The sequence below is a fragment of the Semicossyphus pulcher genome, unplaced genomic scaffold (genome assembly GCF_022749685.1).
Source record: "Semicossyphus pulcher isolate SPU_LCO1_2020_fin unplaced genomic scaffold, fSemPul1.0.p SCAF_25, whole genome shotgun sequence".
NCBI lineage: Eukaryota > Metazoa > Chordata > Actinopteri > Labriformes > Labridae > Semicossyphus > Semicossyphus pulcher.
In genome coordinates, this window is record NW_027211699.1 from 9815360 (window position 1) to 9826846 (window position 11487).

At 43.7% G+C, this 11487-nt stretch overlaps 1 protein-coding gene across 1 annotated transcript in view; it reads right to left on the minus strand.

Annotated features, from left to right (window-relative positions):
• Positions 1-7170, minus strand: part of grin2ca (glutamate receptor, ionotropic, N-methyl D-aspartate 2Ca) — a 49594-nt gene extending 42424 nt beyond the window's left edge. Inside the window, exon 1 of the mRNA XM_069675900.1 lies at positions 6739-7170. Within this exon, the coding sequence (XP_069532001.1) occupies positions 6739-7170 (432 nt within the window). The remainder of the gene's footprint in view (positions 1-6738) is intronic.
• Positions 7171-11487: the final 4317 nt, after the last annotated feature.

The window sequence follows — 11487 nt, forward strand, 5'->3', positions numbered from 1 at the left end:
TATGAAACCCCTCAAGTGATAAATTACTTCTGAAGGACAAAAGTACTGCAGACGTAAAGTTTGAGCATCTTTTCCAAATTGTTTCTGTTGCCTGAACCTCGCCAAGTATTAAAGCTGACTGTGGAGGTGGCAGGTTAAGATGCTCATAAATCTAAGTATCATTTAGAGAGCGCTGAAAAATGACCTGTTTTGTTGCAGGACTCTGTCTGTGTCCTGCAGAGAAGCAGCCATACCTTTAAGCCGTGTGCAGGTTCAGCTTTCTTTGAGCTTTACAAACATCTCAGTCATTTGTGTCGGCTATAATTGCCGCTATTGATTCATCCACTGTTTGCACATAGAGCAGGCCCGCGGGAGCTGATTGATCTGCTGGCAATAGTGAAGTACAAAGCTTTGATTTCTTTTCCACCTGAAATTGACAAATGGCTGCTAGCCTGAACAAGCTGTAGCTTTATGCATACATAAGAAATACTCTAAGAGGACTGAACTTTGCCTAACACCTCCACTGTTTTACATTAAATCATTCACCGCCTGAGCTTTTGCTTGTCATTATGTCCCTTTTTCTCATCAGGATTCAACATGAAGGAGGTAATGGCACCTCTGCGCTGGTGTTGCCAATCAACAAACTGAAATGTCACAGGGACAGGAGCCGGTTTATCACCGAACTCTGGGCTGTCACTTTCACAAAGATCAAACTGTGCTTTCAGTGATACCAATGAAAAATGAATGAGCGGCATCGCCTTGTTTTCCACCTTTGACAGCGTCCCATTAATCAGTCGGCGGGCGGCGTTCCTGATTATTGAGGAGAAGGCTTAAGGAGGGTTGGACCAGAATCACCTCACACTGCCACGAGTGCATTGTTACATTTACAGCGCTAAAATATTTATACATGACAGATTGAAGCATCAGTAGGTGACAACCGGTGCTGCTTAAATCCCTGAGACATTATTATGATTATGCTGCAAGTGCTCATCGTGCATTGTGAATAATAACAGAAACAGACAGAATAAACCGGAGCTTTAGTCTCACTTTCAGTTTCTTGAAAGTGACGCCAAGAAGTGTGCAGGCTGCCGGAAACAGTAGAAGAAGACAACTTTGCAACCGACTTGTAGACTTCTGTCTTAATTGTGCATAAATTCTGTATTTATGTCGGATGTAGAAGTCAAATGAGAATTAATTAATAGGATCGGTTTACCCAGATGTTGCGGAAATGTACATATGCATTGCTCTTTCTTGTTAGTCTTGCCTGCTCATCTAGCCGATCAAAACTTCAACAGGAAACTGAAATCGAAGTTGGCCAACATGAAGAGATCACATGGTTTAACAAGGATTCCTTGTTTGTGGGCGAGTATTCAGATAGCTGTCAATGGCTTTCTACGCTTCACTGACACGCAGCAGTGTTGGGGGCAAGTCAAGTAATCTGTTAAGTTACTTTTTCATAAAATATAATCACTTGCTGGAAAATAAATCACCATATTTCTCTTTTCCTTTTTGCCACAAAAAACAGAAACTCCCTGAAGCTCTGTTTCTGTTTCTCTCCTCCTTCTTGGCAGGTCGCTGCGTACCAGCAGGAGGTAAACACAGCTGTGTCAGTGCGAATGTGTAGCTAGCTAACTCAGCTAGCGAGCTGTCAGAGAGGACAGCGTTTACTTTGTGGACACATGATTCTGAATGTTTGGGTGAAAGGGACGAGAACAACATGACGGTGAAATGTAAGCTGTGTCTGGAGGAGAAGTGCTCGTCAGCTGTGAAGAGCTCAACTTCAAAGGTGAAGAAGCACCTGCAGCTAAACACAGCTCCACAACACTGGTGGGACTAAGAGCCTGTGTTGTTGTCATGGAAACAGCTGTGCCTAATACTGTATGCCTCTGTATGCCCAGTTCACTGTCAGACTGTTAGCATGATAAAGAGCTGTAAAGGTTATACTGCGTCTGTCGTTCCTGTTATCAGGCTGCAGAGTTACAGATTATGGGCCGAGGCAAGGCAACGATGGTAGAGTCGATACATTCAAAGGTAGACGTACAGCAGGCGACACGCCGTCCTGACAATATAACACACAAGAGTAAACGCGTAACTTTTCTCAGGAGGTAAAAAATAATGTTAGCCAACACTGCTCACTGACTTGTAAAGGGTTTAGCAATCAAAAAAAGTGTGCAAAGTCTGCTGCAACTTCTTAAACCTAAATATTAACTTTCCAAACATTACATTTTGAACTTTAGCTCATGAATACAACAATGTTCAGCAACCAACTGTTATTCATATACTGTCAATTAATAGTTAAAGGGACACAACATGCAAACCTATATTAGTAAGGGCTATTTGCCTTAAGAAATATTAATTATGAGGGGAGGCAGGGAGGGGAGGTGTCAGTCAGAGGCTCTGTACCTCAGTGGGAAGCCAAGATTACATTTGGTCTCCAACTGGGACCCCCACATTAATCATGCATACTCTCACTGTCCTATAAGACACTTTTAATGCATTCACTACACAGCAAATATTAATGGTCTGAACTTTCTTCTCTGGCTAATTACTGATGAAGAGCAGTCGCTCATTTTAACAGCTGTCAGCCCGTGTAATTACGCTCATTTCTTACCACGTGTGTTTATTGGGACGTTTACTGTGATTGAGTTGCTGTTACTGTCCTCACGTTCCAATAGTCAGAGTAGCAGGAGGCATTAACTGCTGAGTGACATCTCTTTTATTACCCCTGAGAAGCCATGCTGATGGTAATATCACCCAACATGTTCTGTGAAATGGATGCAGCTGACAGGAGAGACGGCGACAAATCAGGGAAACGATCAAAGTCCAACTAGAGTCTCGTGTTTTTCTCAAGACATAAAAAGGACAAAAAGGAAAGAAATGCTCGTCTAAAAGATATCCTAATCCAGAGAACATATCTGGTTCAGACCAGGTCACTGATACAACAACTAAAGAGAAACTCAGCTGCAGGTCAGGGTGACGGTTTGCACTGGTCATTCTTCAGTAGTCAGACGACCCCGTCTGCGTCTTATCTGCTGCTTATTCAGCCGTGTCTCTCTTTGCTGACGGCACCAGCTTGTTTCTTTCATATGAACATCACACTTATTTTTTCTGCACGGCCTTTATTAGATCTTATTTCCAAACGGTTGAAATGAAACAAGCTTTCTCTAAATGTCAAAAAGATCAAAGTTCATCATATTTAGGTCGAACTGCTGCTTTTTCAACGTACAGCTGTTATCTAGATACCTACGACTGTGTATTAGGGCCATCGTCAGAAGAGACGAGTCATATGCCAAGAAAAAAACGTGTAAATTCTGAGATCAAAGTTGTAAATTTGCAAGAAAAAAGATGGCAAATTTGTGAGATTGTGAAGTCATAAACTTACAAGAAACACAAACTATGAAAACGGTGTTCATAGGAACCTTATTGAGCAGCGACCCCCCAAAAAGTAAGTTGTGGTTCACGGCCCCCTCCCTTCTGATTCGCCTGTGTCTCTTCTCTGCCCTGTTGGCTCTGCTGCTCACACAGGCGTGCATGGCACGGAGCTCGGAGCAGATTTAACCTGTTTTCTCTGCACACGAGAAGCAGACTTCATAGGGGAGAGAGACTGAGCGACCCTCTGCTGCAGAAACACACGTTTTTATGCTCCCTGTTTGCCCCAGGGGTTACATCACACATGGAAGTTACTCTACGACCTCATGACGGATACTTTAAAGAAAACAAACCTGCAACAACTTTATATCTACTTGGCTTTAATTACAGTTCTAAACTTTATTCAAGATCCGACAGCAGAACTCATTCTGATGGAGACGACACGACTGCTTTACAAACGCAATAATGAGAAAACGCAAAAAGTAGGGGCAGAATATTTTCACAAATTTGTCTTTTTTTTCCGGCAAATTTCCGATTTAATCCTGAAATGTTTATTTTTTTCACTCTGAATTTTACTCTTCTCCTCCGGCTCCATTTTTGTAAGTTTTTAATTGCCAATGGCCCAAATTTGTGTAATTATGGTTGAATGGTTGAAATTAAACAAACCTTTTCTAAATGTTAAACAAAATGTAAGTTGGGGTGCTACTTTAGCTCGGTTGGCAGAGCCTCATATTCAGAGGCTACAGTCCTCGTCGCACTGATCGCAAGCTCAACTCCCGGTCTGCCGATCATTCGGTGCATGTCATCCCCCATTCTTAACATTTCCTGTCTATCTTCTACTGTCCTAAAAAACAAAAGGCAAAAGCCAAGAAAATAATCTTTAAAAAATATATAATTATTAATTATTTACTGCCCAAAAGTTGTTTCCCCAATCTTCAACAGTCATCAGCTGAGAGCAGGAGTGTACTTCTCAACATGTGACGTTGTTTTTCGATGCTGCGCTGCGTCTCTTTCTGCAGCAGGCGCTAAAATGTCACCAGTAAAAAGCCATTCTCTCCGGATTACACTCCCTCTCTGTGGCTGAGCCTTTTGTAGTGAGTGCTGATGCTCTTACTGATGGATCAGTGCTGCTAAATCTTTCAGCTTCAACTCTGAAAGCAGTTTGATGGCTTTTATGTGTCACAAGCGTCTCTTGAGTTGTTTTCCTCACCTGAGAGGTGAGGCTGCAGCGCTGCTCAGACACAACATGCTGTGTCCACATCAAACACCAAAGACTGATGCTGCGTCTGTTTGAACATTTAAGGTCATGTTTTATGTTTGATCCCCGATTCATTGATTCATTCTTCTTTATAATTGCTTTTGATCATATTAAATAATAATTAAGTCATTTTAACAGATGGTGGACGAGCTCGTGTAATCAGGACTCTTGGTTGGAAATATTAGGAAACTTTAGTACGTGTGCTCCTCTTTGTGATGACTTGGCTGCTGCCAGCAAATTAATTTGCATTCACAAGAATAATTGATTCAATTTGTTTCATTTTTTAGCTTTAAGGGCTGTAATTATCACAGACTCAATGCAATTTCATTTAGTAGACGCTTTTGTTCAAAGCGACGGACATCTGAGAGTTAATACAACACAAGCAAGGATCAAGACAGGAGGGAGCAATGCATCAAGATCACCACCGGGGGACGACTGAGGAGAAGAGTCTAGCTAGAGACTTAGGGCCCTGTTGTGATGGGGGTACCAGGCGCCTTTCATTGGCAGAGCGTAGTGGGCGGGACGGAGTGTAGACCTGGATGAGGGCGTTCAGGTAGGTGAGCAACAGGGTTTGAATTTGATGCGAGCGGCGACTGGGAGCCAGAGGAGGGATATGATGATATGAAGGATATGAACAGATTAACCGTCCGTCTAACTTCATGGACAATGTGGAGTACCTGACACCTGACAACAGATGGTCAAAAACAAGATCACAAGGCTCCGTTTGCTGTTGACCCTCCAGACTTATCTTTAAGGCTACACCATGTTGGATTTGGCTCTTCAAGAGAGAATTGGAACACTAAAGAAACCCTGACCTTAAAAAACAGGCTGAACATCTGAAAAGAATCAAAGCTAATGTTGGTGGCAGCTCAGCTCACAGCCCCTCCTGAAGTCCTGTCTGCCAAAGAGCGCAAGAGAAACTTTGATTTATTGGTTTTATTAATCTGGTGTTTTTTTCTGAAGATAAAGACACCTTTGTTAATAATTTGAGTCACCCATCATCGTCAGCGACGGACAGTAAAGGATCATTTCACGGGGTCCTCCTGACCGACGATTTTGACGATGAGTCGGCCACACTTGTCTCATATTCTGCTAAATAGTTCAAAGAACATGATCAACAAAAAATAGGTATCATGACTTGTGACGTAGCTCTAGTTTAGGTGAAGATATAAAAGAGATAAAACAGGTTCAATATGACCAACATTAGCCAAGTGAAAGTTCTGCTGAAGTTGATCAGTCGAACTTATAAACCTCACGGTCCTGTTCTCACTCTTCTGCAGCTCCTGCCAGAGGGCATGAGAGTGAACAACCTGACCTGGAGGTGTTCGGAGTCTTTGATGATGCTGCTGGCTCTGTTACTGACTCCCTGATGGTGGATGTCCTGCAGAGACCGTTGGACTGTCCTGATTTAAATGAATACAAACTGTGAAACCTGCCATCGCTGATTTATTACTGTTTCTGTTTGTGTGAAACAATCCTCTGCCGGTTTCTCCTAATGCTCAGTGACTGATCCGTCTGCAGATATTAGAACCTGCCCGTGCCTCCTAAAACTCTGAATTATAGCAGTTACAAACCCGGCTGACAGCGAGAGAAGATGAAGAGCTTTTGGCTTGCCCCTCTCAGCGCATGAATGCGAGAGTCTGTCATTTAGCCTCTAACATCGGGGAAATTACACGTGATTTACAACCCAAAGGTTCACCGTGGCTGGTGGCATCTCTACTGCTGCTATTCAACCCTGATAATCTGTATTCATCCTGTCATTTCTTGTGTTCATTACTTCCTCAGCTCTCTGTTTAGCTGCAGTGTGCTGCTGACTGTGAATGATATCAGTAAAAATGACCTGAAGATTGAATCAGGCTCCTCCGGCTTCCAAGTGGCCTTCTTTATCCAGAGTGCATCTCTCTGATTCTGTCCTCTGACTCACTGTGTTCAATTTCCTGATCTTGACTCTCTGTGCAGCCCGGAATGCATGATGGGTAGTTTCTGGCCGTATCATTTCAAGGCATCCTGTAATGTTCTCAGACACTTAGAATAACAATCTGAGCCTGACAAGAACAAGAACCTTTAGTGGACGTACTTTGACCAGCTCTTTACTGACCCGCCCCCCTTCCCCACCCTGTCCCCACACTGACCTTGTATGGCAGGACGACAGCCGAGCCTCCACTGATGCCCACGATGGGCACAGCTGTTTGAGTGGAAATGAAGTCCAGGATCTGCGCCACGGCCTCCGAGCCAACGTTGTCCTCGAACACCACGCCATGGACGCGGTTGGTGGAGAGGGTGTCGCAGATGCGGGTGAGCAGCGCCCGCGGGTTGGTGTTGTTGACCAGCACGGTGATGGGGTTCACCTCCAGAGGAAGGTCCATGAAGTTCTCCCGGCTTAACCGCCCCTTAATCTCCGTCTGGTAGGCCGAGCCGCTGAACACCACCGCCACGTTCACAGAGGGCACTGGATTCCCAAACGGCCTTCCCGAACAGCCGGGGAGGGTGCAGAACAGCAGCAGCAGCAGCAGCGGCGGCGGCCACCACGGGGAGTCGCTCAAGCAGCCTAGACGAACGCCCATCTCAGTCACCTACTGCCTGGAGGAGGGGGGGCATAGCAGAGGGAGGGGATTGACATATTAGATACACAGGAGCAGTTGCTGTCTTTTTCTGAAATGTTGTGATAATACTGAGTAATCCCAGCTGGGCGGGCCACCAAACTGCCTTTTGTTTAGAGTTGGCTTATTTTGATTAATGACGTTTTAGCCTCATCTCTGCTCAGTGTGCCGGTCTGCCTGCCATAACTAAGACAGTGTAAGAGCCCATTAATGGAGGCCAGAGTCGTATTTTTAGAGTGTGTCAGCGTGCGACATGAGGCTGCAGCCAGGCTGTTGCGTCTTAGGGTGGCAGCTGCCACCCTGCTGCTGTTGTATTCTGCGGTCCAACCCAACAGATGGTGTCCAGTGTTTAATGCAACAAATGGAGAACAAGAGGATTTATAATTTTCCTCTCGTGACATTACTTTTGATGCTGTTGCTTAATTTTTTCAGTGGCCCAAAGCCTTTGAACTTAATCTGCCAAAGGTCCGCATGCTGGTTTTGGGCTCTGCTGATTAATTGACATGCATAGTCTCATTATTCTGATGACTAAGCCGTTTGGGAAATTTTTCCTTTCTAGTTTTGACAATTCAATTATACAAACAGCAAAGTCTGTATTTACAAGAGCGGCCTTTGAAGAAAATCCAAGCTCTTTGTGCAACATTGCATCACTAATGCACTGGAATGCAACCAGTACCTTTTGGCTAAACTATCTTAAATTCTTCCAAAACCTCTAATTGCTTTGCTTTCTGCCCTGCGGGAGGTAATGGAGGAGAAACTTCATGGCAGAGCTCGTCCATGTCAAACCCTGTAGCGTCAGTTTAACATTCACATTGTAGCCAGATAGCGGTTTGTGTTGAGCTGTCAGACGGACTTAGCCTCTTTGTCAAATCTGTCACAGTTGTGTTTGTGGCCCTGAGGGAGCGACGCACACTGGTCCCCTGTCACAGAGATCTGATCCACCATGTGATGGAATCCCAGTGGGGTGAATATATTGTAATCCCTTGGTAATCCCTGCCAGGCGTCATGGCCTACGGCTTGATTGTAGTGTATAAACTTATCAGGAGATTTGGATACTGCACGAGGCTCAATGTGGCTGTGTGCTGCAGCTCGCTCCCTGTTCTACTTCCTGTGTGGGACTGAGCAGCGCGCTCCACGCGGAAAATATCACTGCAATAGAAACGAATAGAAATGGTTTGTTTTGCTCACTGTGATGTCATTTTTTGGAGTATCAAAGAATCTGTACAACCTAAGCTAAAGTCAAATGTTTAAATGCTTCACATACCTCATATCTGTACAAGCTAAAGGGTTGCTACTATGCTTTTTATTTTAAATAAATTTAAACAGGAATATGCACACAGCTATCTCCTGCAGCCAAATGCATTTTTACCACGACTTGCTCCACACAAGGACAATGTATTGACAACTTGTTGAAAAAGTGGAGACATAAAACACAGAAGACATAGCTTCTGTTGTAAAAACACTGGGGGCTCCTGCTATTATAGTTTTTATTCTAAATTAGTTTAAACAGGATTTTTCACACAGCCAGTTTGCGGCCCGGGCGTTGTCACCCCACTTTACACCAAAATGTAATGATGTCATCAATGAACGTACAACATGATGACTTGAAAGTCTAAAGTCTTAGCTTGGCGCTGAAACAAGAATGAAGACTCCAGCTGTCATAGTTTTAATTTTAGATCAATTACAACAGGAATATGCACACAGCTATCTCCTGTAGCCAAACACAGTTGCCCACTTTTACCTGCACGTTTTTTAACACATCTTGCACAGCACAAGGGCAATGTATTGACAACAATGAAAAAAGTGGAGACATAAAACACAGAAGACTTAGTTTCTGTTGTAAAAACACTGGGGGCTCCTGCTATTCTAGTTTTTATTCTAAATCAGTTTAAACAGGATTTTGCACACAGCGAACTTCCTTTGGCAGTTTGCGGCCCGGGCGTTGTCACCCAACTTTACACCAAAATGTAATGATGTGATCAAAGAACGTACGACATGAGGACTTGAAAGGCTAAAGTCTTGGCTTAGTACTGCAAAAAGAATGAAGACTCCAGCTGTCATAGTTTTCATTTTAGATCAATTACAACAGGAATATGCACACAACAATCTGCTGCAGTTGAATGCAGTTACACACTTCCACCTGCATGTTTTTACCATGGGGCGGCTGTGGCTCAGTGGTAGAGTCAGTCGTCTTTCAATCGGAAGGTCGGAGGTTCGATCCCCAGCTCCGTCAGGCTACATGTCGAAGTGTCCTTGGTCAAGACACTGAACCCCAAATTGCTCCCGGTGGCATAGCCAATGGGTATGAATGTGATATCTGATTGACAGTTGGGCACTTTACGTAGCAGCCTCTGCCATCAGTGTGTGAATGGGTGAATGTGATATGTAGTGTAAAAGCAGCTTTGAGTGGTCGCAAAGACTAGAAAATCTATATAAGTACAGTCCATTTACCATGTTTGCACATCTAAAGAAATGAAATAACTTTCATTAAATTAATGAACGCACATGATGACTCATGAGAGAAGTCTTAGCTCAGTGCTGCAAAAAGACTCCAGCTCTTATAGTTATTTTAAAATGGATTTAAACAGGATATGTTACGCAGTAACAGTCACTTCTCATTGGGTTAAAGAGGCAGGTTGTAAAGTGCAGGGGTGCTCGGTCGGTCGATCTCTTGAATACTTATCATGCGATTGTTTCCCAGTCATGTCACACGCTGAAATCCAAATAAAAGACATCACGCATGCATGGGAAGCTGTGCACGCTGTGTCCTACATGTGATTCTCCAGGTAGGAAGTGCCTCATAAATCATTTTATAAATTGATTAGTCCCCGCCGTGAGAGGGCATCGCCACATTCCTTTCAATGACATTAGCCATGTTTCAGCTTCGACAGCAGCAGTGTAGTTTAGGGTTAATGTCTTCGACGGGTGGCGACGTACGTGGTCAAAATGCTTAAAAGCTTCGACCTTCCACATGTTTAATCAAGGCGGGGAAACAGCTGAGGCAGATATATGAAGGTCAAACCGTGGATACAGAATTAAACCAAACAGGGAATGAGTCATCAATAACTGTGGCACGGCTTTGTACTGTCAACATGCCGGCTAACACCAAGACAAGAGAATATCAACAGAAAAGCACTTAGGATTACAGAAGCTTCAATATACCTTATCTCATGTTTAGATTGTGAACGGTGCTGTCAGCTCTACGACGCAGCCGAACTACAGATTGGCTCTGTAGATCTGCTCAGCACTGACCCTTCAAATTGTAAAAGTCAGCACAATCTGTAAACTGCAGTGATATATAAAGAAAAGAGGCTTTTCATCTGTGTTTGGTTTAATCCTCCAAAAACATTCCTGTGTGTACAACAGCTGAAGGCACCACTCTGACGTTGGGGATCAAAAGTCACTACGTCGGTTTGAGAGATTGTGCAACAGGAGGATGCATGACGAGGTACGAGGCATCACGACACACACACACAGGCTGCTTGGCTCTGAAGCCGGCTCGTAGCAGATACAAGGTACAGAATGTCTGAGGCGCCGGCAAGAGACAGGTTGCTGTTTGCGTCATGACACAGATACAAACTGGATTCAGCGCGAGTCACACTGTACCTGGTGACAAACGGAACAACAAATACTCCTCATGTCATATGTTAATATGTGGGAATGATCCATTTGATGCGTGCTATTAACCAAACTACACCTGTGTTTTTTACGTTTTACACTTTCACAACCTTAACTAAATTAAATATTATACCATCTCTTAGACATGCAATTACAAAGCCAGGAAATTAGTAGTTCATTACCCGTACACAGATTAATTTAGCTGAGATATTTTGTATGTATGCTTGCGATTTTTTATATACATATTTCGCCTGCTTATCTGCAGGCCATAGACAGTGGATCGTGTCGAAAACAATGGAAGAGTGGGGATGATGTGCGCCAGAGGGCCGAGTGTGGGAGTCGAACCGGGGGCCGCAGCATCGAGGACTGTAGCCTCTGTATACGGGGCGTCTGCTCTACCAACTGAGCTCAACCAGCGCCCCAAAATTAGTCTTCTTCTAAGAGAATTGAGTACCAAGTTTACACTGATTTATTAAAGCATATTTAACACTTTGAGCCCCACTGATATATTGGTCAGCCGATATTTTCTGCCAATATGGGTCAATCACAGATACATCAGTATCAGCATTTGTTTATTGATTTCCAATGATATCAAAAGTTGATTTTTATTTTACACAACATACATGCAGAAAGCAATGCGACATACTCTTGAGACTTACTCTA